Raw genomic sequence first — 17,689 nt, 5'->3', positions numbered from 1 at the left:
TTACTTTCAGACTAAAACCTACGACTCCGTCACAGACAAGTTTATGGATTTCTCTTTTGAGAAGGTGAAATTTATTTGATTTTGTTTGTTTCGTTTTATGCATTTCTGTTTCTCATGACCACAGAAGGTAATAATGTTGTTGAACTTGCAGACTCACAGTGCCTACATGCTCTTCTACAAGAGAGTGGAGCTGGAGGAGGAGAACGGGAAGGACTTTAGTTTTGACGTCTCTCCTGACCTGCTGGAGGTACTGCAGGGTCTACTTTTTTAACTTTACATTTTGTAACTACATTCATATTTTCACTTAAATCTTACATTGTGCGTCTCTTTCAGTGGATTTGGCACGACAACATGCAGTTTCTCCAGGACAAAAATATATTTGAACACACCTACTTTGGGTAGGTATTGAATCTGTTACTCATTCTGACAGAAGGAACTGAAGAGCCTTTTGTCAGTCTTTATAATCTCAACTCAACTTCCATGATTGCTCATGTTTGTCATTCTTATTTTATTCCTTCAGTTTCATGTGGCAGCTCTGCAGCAGCATCCCCAGCTCTCTTCCAGACCCTAAAGTCGTCTCCCTCATGACTGCTAAGGTGAGAAGCATTACAGGTTAAAGATTTTTTATTTAAAATCTTAACTGTCCGTTTTACTTTTTACTACACTAAAGAGGGTTGAGGGGAAAATGAGCATTTCCATGTTACTGGACAATTAAACCCGAGTATGGTTATTCAGAAAACCGAAAGTGAGGCTTCTTTAACAATAAAAAAGGCTTCTCCCGACTTGACATTTGGTATGGTCTCTGTCTCTCTCTCTGTGTCTCTCTCTCTGTGTCTCTCTCTCTGTGTGTCTCTCTCTCTGTGTGTCTCTCTCTCTGTGTGTCTCTCTCTCTGTGTGTCTCTCTCTCTGTGTGTCTCTCTCTCTGTGTGTCTCTCTCTCTCTGTGTCTCTCTCTCTGTGTGTCTCTCTCTCTCTGTGTCTCTCTCTCTCTCTCTGTCTCTCTCTCTGTGTCTCTCTCTCTCTGTGTCTCTCTCTCTCTCTGTGTCTCTCTCTCTCTCTGTGTCTCTCTCTCTCTCTGTGTCTCTCTCTCTCTGTGTCTCTCTCTGTGTGTCTGTCTCGCTCTCTCTCTCTGTGTGTCTGTCTCTCTCTCTCTGTGTGTCTGTCTCTCTCTCTCTCTCTCTCTGTGTCTCTCTGTGTCTCTCTGTCTCTCTCTGTCTCTCTCTCTCTCTCCATACTCAGGTTTAATTGTCTCTCAAATGAATGATTTGTAACTGACATGTTTATCTGATTACCTCATTTTTATACAATATTCATAGTAATTGAAAAAAACAGTTTGATAGTAGCCAAAATTGTCCAAAGAGTTTTGTATGAAAGGAATTAAAGGCCTGTCCCAAATGTAGGTAGGGTGATTAAAGCAAATAAAAGTTTTACAGTGTTTGGCTACTTAATTTTTAATGGAAATAATAGTTAGTTGCAGCCCTAGATAGACCTGCGGGTTTCTGCCCATCTTACTGACCCATGTGCTGCCCAGTCTCAAACTGCTGAATGGAAAAGTAAATTTCTTCACTGTACATTTTCTCTTTTCTTTGCAGCTCAGCACATCGTTTGTCCTTGAGACTTTTATTCACTCCAAGGAGAAGGTAATGCGCCCTCAGCTTATTGTAGGACATTTCATTTCTAACTGCTAGAAGTCTGTGAGTAGAGACAAACTGACAGATGTGTTCCCTTCCTGCTCTGTAACCTCCAGCCCACCATGCTGCAGTGGATTGAACTCCTGACCAAACAGTTCAACAACAGCCAGGCCGCCTGCGAGGTGTGACTGCAGCTTTAACAATTATTTTACCTGGATGGGGGTTTAATTTAGTTTATATACTCTATTGATTTTATCCAAGGAAACAAGTGCAGTGTAGAAACTCTTTGTGTTTGTTTGGATGATCAAAGATTAACAGTATTCTTCTGTTTCAGTGGTTTTTGGATCGAATGGCTGATGACAACTGGTGGCCGATGCAGATCCTCATAAAGTGCCCCAATCAGATTGTCAGACAAGTGAGTCATTTATCTGATGTAACGTCATAGTAATGTGCTCCATTTTTCCTGTTTCCATTTTCTTCGTTCCTGTTGACGGGTATTTAATGATTAAAGTTTTAATCTTCATTTCGTCTCACTTCTGCCTCAGATGTTCCAGAGGTTGTGTATTCACGTCATCCAGAGGCTGCGCCCGGTCCACGCTCACCTCTATCTGCAGCCTGGCATGGAGGATGGGTACGTCACATCTGATTGGTCGCATTGGCAGCCCTGGCCAAATTAATATTTTACCAAGCTGCAATCTACCGGGCTGAAAAATAAAGCCAACGCAAAGTGCCAAAAACTGCAGTTTCTCGAATGGCAGCTTGAGGCTGGCTCCAAAAGCGAGTAAATCTCCACAGAGCTCCATGTTAAAATGCAGAAATAATCATGTGTACAGCCTGGTACAAAAACAGCTTTGGTCTCTATAGTTAAGATTAATTTATATATAACTCACCCTTTTTTATTATATTGAGGTTTAACATTATTCATTATTAAGGGCAGTCCTGCTTTGAGTGGCAGGTGGGTGCTATCACTGGTGGCCAGCCCCAGCAACCAGGCTTTATTTGGCCCACCTCAGCTCCACCTCTTTGCCCGATTTTGGATTAGCGGGGAGTTTAGGTGAGTCAGGCACTGCCAAGATGGCGACGGCCACTCTAAGCCTTCTTCGGAAAGCTAAGGGTGACGTCATGTCCGTGTTTTGCACAGTTTATTTTTAATCTTGAAGAAAATCAAAACACACAAGCTGCTTGATATTTAAATGTATGATTTAAATGATTGTTCACTTTGCTCAAAAAGTAATGGACTTTATTGATTTTTCCTTCCCTCGAAATATTTTTAATCTTAGAAGATTCTTTACGTCAGATCTTAGTTAGTGTTTGTAGTCCCGCATGCTTTTATTGTACTTCCACTGAATCCATTTTGAATGTGAAATATTAAATGGCAGGTCAGTTTAATAGTGCCATTAGATGTGTGCAGTACAAACAGTTCATGTTGTGTCTGTGAGATCAGATGGTGACAGAAATCCAAACAGGAGCCCTGTGTCACTCATTGTCTCTGTCTCTCTGGACTCTGAGAAAGATTTGTGGCTCCACATCAACGACACAAAGACACAGAGCTTAAGTGGAGAAGCTCAAGTCAGCAGTTTATAGTTAAGATAAACCACCACCTGTATCATGTTCAGCTGCCCTAAACACAGCTTTCCCTTTTGCTTCTTCTGTTCCAGCTCCGACGACATGGACGGTCCGGTGGAGGACATCGGCAGCCGATCCTGCGTCACTCGCTTCGTCAAGACCCTCCTGTCCATCATGGAACACGGCGTCAAGCCCCACAGCAAACACCTGACCGAGTACTTCGCCTTTCTCTACGAGTTTGCCAAGATGGGAGAGGAGGAGGTCGGTCTGAACTTCTACACCCAGTTTGATCTTTTAGCCTTGAAGATGTTTGTCTTCCTCAGTTTTACTAGCTGGTGGGAAAACCTCAGTCATTTAAAGTGCTGTGAGTCTCCGGCCTGTTAGATAAGTCTAGAAATATTTTCAAGCCAAAGTTGCAGTGTTGTAAGCTTTAAACGCTTGCTGGACAAACTTCAGTATGTAACGAATATATTGTTTCTGAATTAAAACAGCAGCCTTTTCTGTCTTTTTTGTAAATCTGAAACTAGGATTCAAGTATTTCTACACTTTTTTGAAAGCAGTTATCGTGTAAAACATAATCTTTTTCAAGTCATTTGTCTGTTTTGTGTCTCCAGAGTCAGTTCTTGTTGTCACTACAAGCCATTTCCATCATGGTGCATTTCTACATGGGAACAAAAGGCCCTGAGAATGTAAGTTTACACACTGATTACTTTATTTATTTCTCCTATAATGGTGATAACTGAGCCTGTAGTCCTCTTGTAGACTACTGATACTCTATATTTAATGATAGATGACATGTAGGTTGCAGGATTACAAGGAACAGAGTAAATTATGAGTGTCCTCCCTCAGCCTCAGGTGGAGGTTCTGTCGGAGGAGGAGGGAGAGGAGGAGGACGAGGAGGAAGACATCTTGTCGCTGGCGGAGGAGAAGTATCGGCCTGCAGCTCTGGAGAAGATGATCGCCCTCATCGCCCTGCTGGTGGAGCAGTCTCGCTCTGAGAGGTGCAGGGCATCAGTATGACGGAACGAATATTGTTCTCTGTTAATGAGTTTGAGGATTCAGTCAACTTTTCGTTTCTCTTTCTGCCCTCCAGACATCTGACTCTGTCCCAGAGCGACATGGCGGCGCTGACCGGAGGGAAAGGCTTCCCCTTCCTCTTCCAGCACATCAGAGATGGCATCAACATCAGACAGACCTGCAACCTCATCTTCAGCCTCTGTCGCTACAACAACCGCCTGGCCGAGCATGTAGGTTTTTCCCCATACACTCAGAAAATGACGCGATGGCAATGTTTAAATGAGAGATTCAACGTTTAACCAACTTACTGCCAGATTTCATTCAAACCACCAAAGCATGTACCAAACATGTCAAACTGATCTCCATGGATGTGGATTATATAATGTATTAGAAATAATATAATCCTGTTCAAGGAGAAATTTCAAAATTTTGGGTGAACAGAAAAATCTCCTAAACACTTAAAATATATTTCTTCAGTGTTTCTTTAAATATTTAAATCTGTGATGTATGTTTCTTCTGTCTGATTAAAAAAAAAAAAAAACTAGATATGTATTGTTTTCAAAATTTTGGCAACATCTTCAAATGTCGGATTCAGATTTATTTAAATTTAAAAATGCTTCTGTCACTGACATTCAGCAATAATACAGGGAGAACTCTACAGGATAGTAATTTTTGCCATCAAAGGAGCAGAAATAAACCAGAATGCACTGGATGTTGGGTTGCAGTTTCAAGATTGATTGGGTCAAATATTTATATTTGAATGTATAATTCACCTCCTGACTTATCAAATCTCTGTACAGATTGTGTCGATGCTCTTCACCTCCATCGCAAAGCTGACCCCCGAGGTAAGCAGGACAGAGATGAGACTTTCTACTCGAATCTACTTTATTCATAGCACGATTGATCAAAAGTGCTTAACAGCTACAGAGATAATAATTAAAGCCAGCATAGAGCAATGCTGTGTGAAACTAGCTGATCTTGAATATGAGTGAATAAGAAGTAGCTCTACACATGCTTCTTTGACTTCTTGTTCATCTCACTCCACCAGGCTGCCAATCCTTTCTTCAAGCTGCTGACGATGTTGATGGAGTTTGCGGGTGGACCGCCGGGGATGCCCTCCTTTGCTTCCTACATCCTCCAGAGGATCTGGGAGGTAATTAACTTCAGCAAGTCTCACAGACGCAGAAATCCAATTTACTGTTTGCCTTTAAACAAGTTTTATTTCTGTGTCTAATGCTGTAGCATATTTAAAATGAAGCTATTATCTTTAGCTGTGGTTACTTTTTCTTGTTTGGTTTTTCCTTTTAACCAGTGAAATCAGGATCGTGTGTTTGGCTTTAGCTGATTTTGCATTTGATTACAAATATCTGACCACAATAATGGATCAATTGTAGTTTGGTGTATTTATCAGGGAAAATAGTTGAGTTTATTTGAGCAACTTTCTACTTTTGTTTTGATTTTATCCTTTACCCAGAACGTCTCCTAATAATAGATGTTAAGATGTCTCTTAATGAGAGACTCCTGGCCCGAAATGGCTGCATGAAAAAGTAAGAAATAAAACAACAAATTTACAAAGACCCTGTGGCAGCTCACTAAATATTAAAAAAGGCACAAATGAAAATAATTAACTTTAGCATTTACATTGTTCAGGAAATATGTGATATATCAACACGAGATTAGATGGTTGTTTTCTGTTGGATTTTTAAGTCCAGAATGGATTCATTTAAGGTAAATTAAAGTATCGACCTTAGCTCATTTGACCTTAGCTCTTCATACTCTGCTATGTCCGTCCAGTCAGCAGGTACAAATCTTCTTGTGGAAACAGATCAACCAGATTAATGGCAGGAGGTTTTATTTTTACTTTGTCCCTTACAGACAGGATGTGATGTCTTTTGTTTCTTGTTCTGTGCCTTCATGTATGTTTGCGTTCTTCCTGTCAGGTGATCGAGTACAACCCGTCTCAGTGTCTGGACTGGCTGGCGGTTCAGACTCCCAGGAACAAACTGGCCCACAGCTGGGTCCTGCAGAACATGGAGAGCTGGGTAGAACGCTTCCTGCTGGCCCACAACTACCCCCGAGTCCGCACATGTAAGAGCCTGAACATGCACTGTTTTTTTTTTTTTTTAATCAGACTCTTAGCGTGCAGCGGTGAAGCTAACCTACACAGGAGTTACCTGACTGAACATGAGAGGTTCCGTGGGGAGGGTGTCGCATAAAATAACCGCTTGCAGCAAACCTCTTATAAATATCGGCTGTTACATTATAAAAAATACACCCTGCAGAAGGCAAGTGTGCAGAGAGTGCGTGGTAAGAGACACCAGAAGTCTGTTATCATTCATTTTCTCATTATGAATAACGTCTGAAACATGTTGATTTTTTGACCAGAGCGTCTGTGTTTTTGCTTTGGTAATTGGCTGTTGTATAATACCCATAATGCACTCTAAAGTGTTTTAATATAGACAATAATAATAATAAGACTACTTGCAGGAGATATTACTGTGCTTCAACATTTTATTTTAGTTGTTGTGTAGCAGGGAATTTCCCTTTACAGAAATCTACTTATAATGTTTGTTCTTCTTGTTTTTGTTCAACAATTTATGTTAATTATAAAAAGTTTTTCATTTTGCTTTGGATTGAATTCAGTCAATTTACTTTATTTTTAGAACTGTAGTTCATATAAGACATGAGAGTAAAGAGTGAAGATGCCCAGACACATCCAATTTTTACTTAACTGCTTTTTAACTTTTATGTTTCCGTGTATGTTTTGTAATCACCGTTGGATATATAGGAGAAGAGCGCTATCATATCCGTGTTTTTGTGGGTGAATAAATTGAACAAAGTTAGCACTTTGCTTTTGTAGCCTTACGTTTGCATAGATGCAACAGAATCATTATTTATTCATCAAAATCCAAAGAACAAAATGGTCTTTCAGAGTAAATAATCTGATCAGAAGCAGCTTGTAGTACCTTGTGTTAATTAGAAATTTAGGAGCGTTCCAGATAAATTACAGACAATGAAAATGAAACGAGACCAAGTCCTAACAGCTGTGGTGTTTCCTCCCTCCAGCGGCGGCGTACCTCCTCGTCTCCCTCATCCCCAGCAATTCTTTCAGGCAGATGTTTCGCTCGACACGCTCCCTCCACCTGCCGACCCGTGAGTTGCCGCTGTCCCCCGACACCACCGTGGTCCTCCACCAAGTCTACAACCTGCTGCTGGGGCTGCTGGGACGCGCCAAGCTGTACGTGGACGCCAGCGTTCACGGCACCACCAAGCTGGTGCAGTACTTCAGCTTCATGACCTACTGCCTCATCTCCAAGACGGAGAAACTCATGTTCTCTGGATACTTCATGGACCTCTGGAACCTCTTCCAAGTACGTTCATTTTTCTTTCATATCAGAACCAAAAGGTGTTTCTAAAAAGTTTTATTGTCTTTTATTATTCTCAGCACTACAGTGGAGACAATTTAATTTTGATATTGCTTTTGAGCATTTCTGATTTTGAGTTCACAAAGTATTTAGTATCTATTCTGGATGTTATGTAAATGTTTAAATTTCCTGTTGTTGTTCTCTTGTTCTTCAGCCCAAACTGTCGGAGCCGGCCATCGCCACCAACCACAACAAGCAGGCGCTGCTTTCCTTCTGGTACAACATGTGTGTGGACTGTCCGGAGAACGTGCGCCTGGTGGTGCAGAACCCCGTGGTGACCAAGAACATCGCCTTCAACTACATCCTGGCCGACCACGACGACCAGGAGGTGGTGCTCTTCAACCGCGGCATGCTGCCCGCCTACTACGGCATCCTGCGCATGTGCTGCGAGCAGTCGCCCGCCTTCACCCGCCAGCTCGCCTCGCACCAGAACATCCAGTGGGCGTTCAAGAACCTGACGCCACATGCCAGCCAGTACCCCGGGGTGAGTGGGGGAGTCTGTTTTCAGATCAGTTTCAGCAGAAATGTGTTTTTATGATAGTTTGATAAAGCAGGCTTTTATTATTAGGCGGCTGCCACATATACACCGTCATTCTGTGGGGAAACACTGTTGTTTGTTTCAGATTAATTCACAAGATAAACCCCTGGGGATGTGTGCAGATCCACTACAGGGGAACAAGACGGAAAACATTAAACAAGAACAAATACATAACAGATCCAATCGGTCTGAACAGACAAAACACAAAATTAGTAATACTCATTCTACAAAAATGTACACATAATCCAAAAAATCTTAAGACAAGAAAATATTTATTTATCCTGCCTTCATTTAACCAGGAAGTCTCTTGGGATGGAGTTATCTTTCAGAAGAGAGACCCTGCCAAAATGGAGCATAGAGCTGTAGACCTGTATCATATAGCACAATAAAATAGGCCATGTGAGGCATAAAGGACAGCTTGACTATTTTAAAATATTCATTTAAAACTTGGGGGTTGTTTGTTTTAAGGCGAGTTTACGCTAACAACAATATGAATTTAAACTTTCCACTACTTGCACAAAGGCGCTGAGAACCACTGACATTATTGGTAGACAGGTCATCAGTGTGAGTGCGGAAAGTTAAATTGGAATCCAGCCATAAAAAAAAAAATGCATTTTATAAAAATCTTTGTCTGCCGTCCCCTGCAGGCGGTGGAGGAGCTGTTCAACCTGATGCAGCTGTTTGTGGCGCAGCGACCCGACATGAGAGAAGAAGAGTTGGAGGACATCAAACAGTTCAAGAAAACCACCATCAGCTGCTACCTGCGCTGCCTGGACGGGCGCTCCTGCTGGACCACGCTCATCAGGTCAGGACACAATTATTCTGTGAAACTTAAATACGCTGACATATATGTGTAGCCTTGTTCAGACACATGTGATAAAGTGGCTTTAACATCCAGAAATGAAATAAATTATGTTCTTTAGGCCCTAATAAGAGTAACAGTTAAAATATTGTTTCTCTGGTTTGGACATTCTAATCTTTAAATGAATATTTGTATAGTCTGTGTCTTCAGGACATTATGTTATCTGAATACTTACATCTGGTTTTGTTGTTGTTCCTCTCAGTGCCTTCAGGGTTCTGCTGGAGAACGATGAGGATCGACTGTTGGTGGTCTTCAACAGAGGACTCATCCTCATGACTGAGGTGCGACCAGGAATCTCCTCTTTACATCAGACAAAAAGCATCAAATGTTTCCTCTGCATCACTAAACATGTTACACCTTAGAGATGAAATGACAACAGTTTTAATTTAGCTGAATGGTTGGATACATCATGTAATAGGACACTAGTTGATCGTCGGCCGTGACAATTTCAGGGGAAACTCAGCATAGGTTTCTCCAGTTGTTGATCCAGTGAATAACAGGATGCTCTCTGTCCTCTGCAGTCCTTCAACACTCTGCACATGATGTACCACGAGGCGACGGCGTGTCACGTCACTGGAGACCTGGTGGAGCTGCTCTCTATCTTCCTGTCTGTCCTCAAAGCCACCCGGCCGTACCTGCAGCGCAAAGGTCAGACCGCCTCGAGTGGAACAATTCTGAAAAGCTACCCAATTTACAGTAGACAGAATAACAATTGCAGTCTTTGTGCTGTTTGTAGTTTTATTTGACGTACCTATTTTCTTTACCTTTCTCTTATCTGTACTTATTTTGTGCTGCTGCAACACCTGAAATTCCTGAATTGAAGTTCATCTGATTTTAATAATAATAATAATCTTTTCACTTTTCAAAAACAAGTTACAAAGTGCTTCAACAAGTGCAAAGACAACAACACAAGCAAGAAAACATTGAAAAGACCAAAATACACGTTTAAGATAAATATAAATATAATAAAAGGGATCAAATAAAGTCAAATAAGATCGGGAAAGGCTCTCCTATAAAAGTATGTTTTAAGAAGGGACTTAAAAGAGTGACTCAGTGACTCAGCCGACCTGATTTCCTCGGGCAGGCTGTTCCAGAGCCTCGGGGCCCTGACAGCAAACGCTCTGTCCCCTTTAGTTTTCAGTCGAGACTCTGGAACAGACAGCAGACCTCTGCCCGAGGATCTCAAGGTACGTGCTGGTGTGTATGGGACTAAAAGGTCAGAAATATAACAAGGCGAGAGACCATGAAGAGCTTTAAAAGTGATCAATAGAATTTTAAAGTCAATTCTAAAACATACTGGGAGCCAGTGTAATGAAGCTAAAATAGGAGTAATGTGGTCATATTTCTTTGTTCTGGTTAAAAGCCTGGCAGCTGAGTTCTGGACAGTCTGGAGTCGATCAATAGATTTTTGGGTTAAACAGGTGAAAAGGCTGTTGCAATAATCCAGGCGTGATGAGATGAAGGCGTGTAAAATGGTCTCGGTGTCCTTAAAAGTTAACATAGATCGAATTTTTGCTATATTTCTAAGTTGATAAAAACATGATTGAACAAGCTTTGTGGTGTGCTGCTCGAAATTTAAATTACTATCAAACCAGACACCAAGGTTCTTTGCCACAGGCTTAATGTGATTTACTAGGGAACCAGCAGATGGCAGTATTTGATTTGCCATCTGCTGAGACCCGATGACCAGGATTTCTGTTTTGTCTGAGTTCAGTTGGAGGAAATTATTTGACATCCATTTTTTAACTTCACAAAGGCAGTTGTTAAGTGAACTCAGCATTCCAGGGTCTGTGGATCTGACGGGCAAGTATATTTGTGTGTCATCAGCATAAATATGAAAAGAAATGCCATGTTTATGGATAATATGTCCAAGGGGAAGCAGATACAAGGAAAACAAAATGGGTCCTAAGACCGACCCCTGAGGCACACCATATTTAACTGGACAGAACGAAGAGACATAGTTGTTTACAGACACGCAAAACTTCCTATTTGACAGGTAGGATGAAAACCATTCTAGGGCAGTACCAGAGATCCCCACCCAGTGCCTCAGTCTGTCTAACATGATGTTGTGATCAATGGTGTCAAAAGCAGCGCTAAGGTCCAGGAGTACCAGGACTGAGCACATGCCTTCATCAGCAGACATTAAAAGGTCATTGGTGACTTTAAGCAGGGCAGTCTCAGTGCTGTGGTACTTCCTAAAACCAGACTGAAACTTTTCAAATAATTTGTTATTTTCCAGTACAGTGAGCAGCTGGTTGGACAGAAATCTTTCTAGAATCTTTGCAATAAAAGGCAGTTTTGAAATTGGTCTAAAATTATGTGGGAGGGAGGGATCTAAACCAGGTTTCTTTAAAAGTGGGTTCACGCAAGCCGTTTTAAAATAATCAGGGACACAACCAGTAGATAGGGAGCTGTTGAAAACAGAGATCAAATGGGGCCCAACAGAATATATTACTTTCAGTAAAAACTTTGTAGGTATTACATCAAGTGGGCTGGATGGATGCCACAGATCAAGATGTCAAGGACCATGCTGTAGTATTAGAGATGTTTGAGCAGATGTTTCTCTCTCATCATCCAGATGTAAAGCAGGCTCTGATCCAGTGGCAGGAGAGGATCGACTTTGCCCACAAGCTGCTCACACTCCTCAACTCCTACAGCCCGCCTGAGCTCCGCAACGCCTGCCTGGGTAACACACACACACACACACACACACACACACACACACACACACACACGCTGCTTTTTTTTTATCCATTTCCTATATTCCAGTATACAGAACTCAGTTATTTACAAAGTTTTACACGTTCTTTGACACTGTTGAACTGAGCAGCTGCATATGTGTAATATTTTTGTTGTTTGGTCTGGTTCCTGCAGACGTGCTGAAGGAACTCGTTTTGCTGAGTCCACATGACTTCCTGCACACTCTGGTCCCCTTCCTGCAGCACAACCACTGCACCTACCACCACAGCAACATCCCCAGTGAGTCTTCTCCTGCTCCTCTTCCATCATCTTTTCTGCTTAAACTGAAATACGTGCCTCTGAAATAGTTTAAAAGCACTCTGAAATGCTTTCTGACATAGTTTAAAGGCTTTTTCAGACATTGCTGGTACATCCTATCCTTTTAATTCATTGTAACTTTGCACAATATCATGATGATAACAAAAGTAAATTAAATCTTCAAAGGTTGTAAACTCGCAGATTTGTTGGTCGTTTTGAGGGTGAGATCAGTCAGACAGATTCCGTTACATCCTTTTAAATATCTAAATTCTTTTTATTAATTTGAAATCTTTCACTACTTGCAGTTTTAGTTACCGTGTGTTTGTGTCCACAGTGTCGTTCGGCCCCTACCTGCCCTGCAGAGAGAACATCAAGCTAATGGGAGCCAAGAACAACATCCGACCTCCGAGACCGGAGCTCAACATGTGTCTGCTGCCCTCCATGGTGGAGAGCAGCAAGGTACGTTACCTCACACGCCTCTGTCACATGACCTGTCACTCCATCACATCACCTGTTAAAACATTGTCTTATGTATTTCATTTTGTAGCGACGGGTTTATTTGCACTTGCTTGTTGACCGTGAATTTAAATCACATGTTAAACTTCACTTCCCTCCAGAGCTGAAATGATTACTGATTCAATTTCTGTCAGTTAATGGACTATTTTAATAATAGATTAATCGTTTGATACAATTTTCAAAACTTTTCCAGTTTTTCGATTCAGAGGATTTTCAGTGTTTTCTCTGTTTCATATCATCATAAAGTAAACACCTGTTAAATGGACAAATCACAACATCTGAAGATGTAAATAATAACTGGCACTTGAATCGATTATAAAAAGACTTTTGTTATTGTTAGTTGTAGCTTTATTTCTGTCCTTTTGTTGCATTTTGAAAATAAACCAAATTAAAAACAGACTAAAAACACTTTGGTTCTTTAAAACTTGCAGAGGTTTGAGGTGTGTGTGTGTGTGTGTGTCTCTCTAAGGGTAAAGATGAGGTCTACGACCGGATGCAGCTGGACTACTTTCTGTCCTACCACCAGTTCATCCACCTGCTGTGTCGCGTCGCCATCAACTGCGAGAAATTCACAGACACACTTGTCAAACTAAGTATGTGTCTGTGCAGTCTGTGTGTGTCAGTTGAAATTATACCATTCATTAAAACATGTCTCCATGTACACAAAGGAATTTCCATATAAACTCAGATATTCTCTCTCTCTCACTCTCTCTCCTCCCCCCCACCCACAGGTGTTTTAATAGCATATGAAGGGCTTCCTCTTCACCTCGCTCTCTTGCCCAAACTGTGGACGGACCTCTGCCAGTCGCAGGTGCGTCGCGTTTTTAACTCCTTTAAACTTGCAGTGAGATTTATTTTACTTATACAACAGAGGTGCACTGATGTAGTTGTTTTTATTGCCGCTGCTCTTTCAGTCGGTTCTGGCTAAAACGTGTGTGAAGCTGCTGTGTGAGGATCCGGCCTTCAGCGAGTACATCAAATGTATCCTGATGGACGAGAGGACATTTCTCAACAACAACGTGGCCTACTCCTTCCTCACCTGTTTCCTGCACAAGGTACGGAAACAAAGCTGGAACTTTCTTTAGATGTTTGTCCCCACTTTGTATTTTTGGTGGTGCAGCGGTTAGCCTTACAGTGAGAAAGTTCTTCACCTGGTTTGTACTGTAGCCCAAACGGACAAACTGCCCTACAGAGCGCATTTCGTCACTACGTTGAATAAAAGAAGAAGTAGTACTAGTAGTCGTCTGGTTTATTAGAAGTAAGAAGAGATGTGAAACATCTAGAGGACATATAGAGGACCACGTGTATTATTTAGCACAAGAGCAGACAGAGCGTGTCGGACACCATAGCTTCTCCTACACGCTGGCACAGGCAGTAGTGACTGAAGTGCAATTTATATTTCTGCATCAAATCGACGGCGTAGCCTCTCCGTAGCCCCCCACCCTACGGCGTAGCCTGACCAGCACCTCCTCAAAAATGTAACTACACGTTGAGGTGATGCGGACCGTAAGCTCTGTGATTGGTCAGCTGGGTAGCCTCGCAATGCCTCCGAGCAGACAGGAAGTGCCCCGTGCTTTGAAGTAACTTTTACTAGCGGCCAAAACGGCGGCTGTAACACGGTGGATCCATATATTTGACCGTCACAACCCGAGCGAAACGACTTGTTTCACTATCAGAATGTGATCCATTCGGTCGATTACATTTGAAAAGGCTACACCAGCCGCACGGTTACAATTTTACCCCCATTCACGTTAGCGGCATTTGTTAAAAACAGGATGTTAAGGAGTGAAAATGCACCAAGCTCTCAGTTACTTTGTGATTTTTAGCGTCTTTAAATTGTTCTGATGTCGTATGTTTTTGTTTGTTGAAGAAAGACATCAGCCTGTGGGATCACCTGATGATGGCACTTTAGCAACCAATTTGTCTGTGCATGTAGGTCCAGGTGCTGTCCGGCCCCAGCTGCTCCAACCTGATCGGTGTTCTGGTGACGAACCTGCTGAGTGAACAGAGCAGCCTGCAGCCTGAACTGGCAGCTCACCGCCTGGAGCTCAGCAAGACCAGTGGCCTGCTCAACGCTGTACGAGCACAGACCTAACAGCACTTCTTATCTGCTGTTATACACTGAAACGGCTCCGGTTGTTTTCATGTTTTTATCTCCCTTTCTCTCTGCGTGTCAGGACCTGAGGGCGTTGGTGTTGCTGCTGTCCGTCCACCCGCCTCAGTCCATCGACCCGGCCCTCTGCCCCGCCCTGCAGGAGCTGCTGGGTCGCTGTCGAGTTTGTGTCCAGCAGCGCAGCACTCTGGAGCTCGAGGCCAAGGACCACAAGGCCAAAGGTACAACACAGACACACATACACGTCCTACTAGAGTTGAAAAACATTTAGCTGATTCAGAAACTCTAATCTAATGCATGTGGGGAAACTGTACCGCCTTACATCGTCCCTGTGGACAGAAAGGCAGTTAAAAAAATCATGGCTGAAATGGATCCAAACGTTCGCATCATGTACTTCTCCACTGAATTGTTAAATATGCTTCTATTGATCGCTTCAATGTTATGAGGAGGCTCTAGCACCTCACTGGAGTCGTGTGTGTAGCTACACGTCAGTTATGTGAGTGTTGGCAGTCACGTGATTGAAGGTGTAAACTGGTGTGAAACCAACCAAGAGTGGATGCCAGCATGATAATGGAAGGTGTCCTAAAAGATTTAAAGAATGTCTTATACAGTTTCCATATTTGACCAGTCAAACCAGATTAGGGCAGCGGCCAACGATGATTTTTGAAGTATTCTACAGATTATTTAATCGATTCATCGAGTAATGGTATAAGAAGTACAGCGCCATCAAATCACAGCGTCTTAGCTTGATCACAGCGTAAGCGCGATGTGCGACAGTAACAAATGTCCGTGTGAAACCCCCGATCCAAAGAATTTGTCGATGCTTTTTTGATAAATAGTTTCAGCCCTAAATCAGATATTTACAGTATTTCATGGTGGTTTTAACAGAAGTCCGTATCATCGAGTCGATGCTTCAGTGTCTCTTTTCAGTCCTGTTGGACACTTAAAACGTCCTCTAAAAGATGTTCAGTAACACATCACGTTTAACGTCTTTTATGCACCATTTATGAAAACACTTACAGGGTCATTTCACTCAAACGCTCCTTTATAGACAGTCCTAAACAGTTTTCACTACCGACTGAAAATTAGCAGGAAAACACAGTAAACAGGACAGTTGTCTGAAAAAGACCTGTTCCTGTGAGCAGCACAAGTTAAATTCCGTTAACGTCCATTATGTAAAGGTGGAGGCAAAAGTCTCCACTAAAAACCTGCACACAAAAAAAATCATGGCATTTTAGGCAGTGTAGGTAATTTATTCTCTGTTATCTGACGTGTGTGTTTTTGTGTCTGTCAGCTGAGGATGAAGGTGCGACCCCGGTGAAGCGGCGGAGGGTGAGCAGTGACGACGACAGAGCCGGTGATGCAGCGGCGCCGCTCTGTGTGGCCTCCACCTCTTCTTCCTCCTCCTCCTCCTCTTCGGCCCTCCCGCCCTGCAACGAGCCGAAGCCCGACCACCAGGAGGCGCTGACGCCCACCAGCACCTCAGACACAGAGACTCGAGACTCCTCCTCGCTGATCGACCCGGGCACCGAGCAGGACCCGCCCTCTCCTGACCCTGTGCCCACCTCCTCTGGGAACCTAGACTCCTCCCCAAAAGAGGAGAAGATGGAGGCCTCTTCGTCATCCTCCTCCTCGTTCTCCTCCTCTTCCTCCCTGCTGCAGGAGGCAGGGGAGGGGTTTGTGCAGGGGGAGGAGCCACAGCGACACGTGGCAGCGGGTGAAGAGGAGGTGGAGCAGCAGGAGGGGAGGAGGGGTGAGACGATGTCTGCCACATCAGAGGAGGTGAAGGAAGAGAAGGAGGCGGGCTCTAAGACCAGCTGTAGCTCTGCTCCGCCCCTTTCAGAGGATGGCGCCTTTCCATCAGCCCTTGGGCTGGCGGGGGAGGCGCAAGAGGGCTGCAGTAGCCACACCCCCTCCTCACAGGGGTTTCCGGGCGCTGGCCCCCCACCTGACATGCTAGACATGCTGTACAGGACGGTGGAAGCCACCATCGCCATAGTTACCAAACTGTCCGTTAAAGGCCCGCCCTCTTCATGACATCATCAACTGACAGCCGCCATGAGATCTCTAACAAAAACCTTTTTTTTTCTGTAGGTTTTTTTTTTCTCTTTAGAAATCTGAATTCTGCTCAGAGGAAAAAACTGTTTCCTGTTTTTCGGTTTCTTCTTCTGCTGTTTGTGCGCTGCTGTTCGTTGCCTTCTGCTGATGTTCAGTCAGGTGGTTTTTCCAGCTTCAGTGGCTCCCACCGTGTCGCTTCGCTCTATAAACCTCCGACTCCACGCGCAGCCGACCCCTCGTTCGACAGATAAAGAAGAAAAACAGAAAACGTCGTACAAGCTATAGCACATTTTTTTCAAAGGGCAAAAAAAAAAAAGGTTTTTTTGTGTGTTTTATACTGATTTGAACTTGTTTTGGAAAGTGATTTTATTTGCTGCAACGGGGAAAGGTTTACAGAACTTTTGTCTCCTCTTTATGTAATTTAATTTTATTGCATTTTTACTGTGTATAAAAAAAAAAAATGGTCGTCCTGTGCCAGTTTTGTACTTTATGAACGAGGCAAAAGAAAGTTGCCTTGACTTTTTCTGTGGTTTAATTATCCAGAAACTAAGTTTACCTGTAAATTAAGAGAACCACAAGAAACTTGATTCTGTAAAGAATCCTCTCTAGTCATTGCCTGAAGGTGTATATGAAAACTATATAAATATATATATAAATATCTTTATATATATATGAGTATATAAAAAGCGGTGCTTTATTTGACTGTGGTTGAAATAAAGCCCCCATGTTGGACCAGCTGGAGCTTTTATTTTCTTTAGTGAAGTACATTCCATTAATCTATTGTTTATTTTCGCTTCTTCTGCTGTGTTCTGATTTTCTTCTGATTTTATTTTAATAGAGAATAAATTAATAAAAACAGTTTTAATATGAAGAATTATGAACTGAAATCCATGTGGTGCTGTGAGGGTTTTTTTAATTTTTTTTTGCCTCTGCTCAGTTTGCGTCCTTTCAGAAAAGTTTAAAATGT

The 17,689-nt window shown here is 42.6% G+C and overlaps 1 protein-coding gene across 1 annotated transcript in view; it reads left to right on the top strand.

Annotated features, from left to right (window-relative positions):
- LOC119898912 (ubiquitin carboxyl-terminal hydrolase 34-like) overlaps positions 1–17,609 on the top strand; it is a 63,872-nt gene extending 46,263 nt beyond the window's left edge. The window contains 29 exon segments of the mRNA XM_038713240.1: positions 11–64; positions 152–247; positions 334–398; positions 521–596; positions 1,592–1,639; positions 1,747–1,812; positions 1,965–2,045; positions 2,176–2,261; positions 3,289–3,457; positions 3,811–3,885; positions 4,046–4,197; positions 4,290–4,443; positions 5,014–5,058; positions 5,262–5,366; positions 6,154–6,301; positions 7,280–7,584; positions 7,793–8,122; positions 8,824–8,981; positions 9,241–9,319; positions 9,560–9,686; positions 11,617–11,724; positions 11,913–12,017; positions 12,370–12,494; positions 13,021–13,144; positions 13,283–13,362; positions 13,466–13,606; positions 14,488–14,628; positions 14,729–14,885; positions 15,959–17,609. Coding sequence (XP_038569168.1) covers positions 11–64; positions 152–247; positions 334–398; positions 521–596; positions 1,592–1,639; positions 1,747–1,812; positions 1,965–2,045; positions 2,176–2,261; positions 3,289–3,457; positions 3,811–3,885; positions 4,046–4,197; positions 4,290–4,443; positions 5,014–5,058; positions 5,262–5,366; positions 6,154–6,301; positions 7,280–7,584; positions 7,793–8,122; positions 8,824–8,981; positions 9,241–9,319; positions 9,560–9,686; positions 11,617–11,724; positions 11,913–12,017; positions 12,370–12,494; positions 13,021–13,144; positions 13,283–13,362; positions 13,466–13,606; positions 14,488–14,628; positions 14,729–14,885; positions 15,959–16,701 — 4,143 coding nt within the window. The 3' untranslated portion in view covers positions 16,702–17,609.
- Positions 17,610–17,689: the final 80 nt, after the last annotated feature.

The sequence above is a fragment of the Micropterus salmoides genome, unplaced genomic scaffold (assembly GCF_014851395.1).
Source record: "Micropterus salmoides isolate LMB-PRFRI ecotype aquatic unplaced genomic scaffold, ASM1485139v1 Ms_hic_scaffold_1, whole genome shotgun sequence".
Lineage (NCBI taxonomy): Eukaryota > Metazoa > Chordata > Actinopteri > Centrarchiformes > Centrarchidae > Micropterus > Micropterus salmoides.
This window is presented reverse-complemented; position numbering and strand designations above follow the sequence as displayed.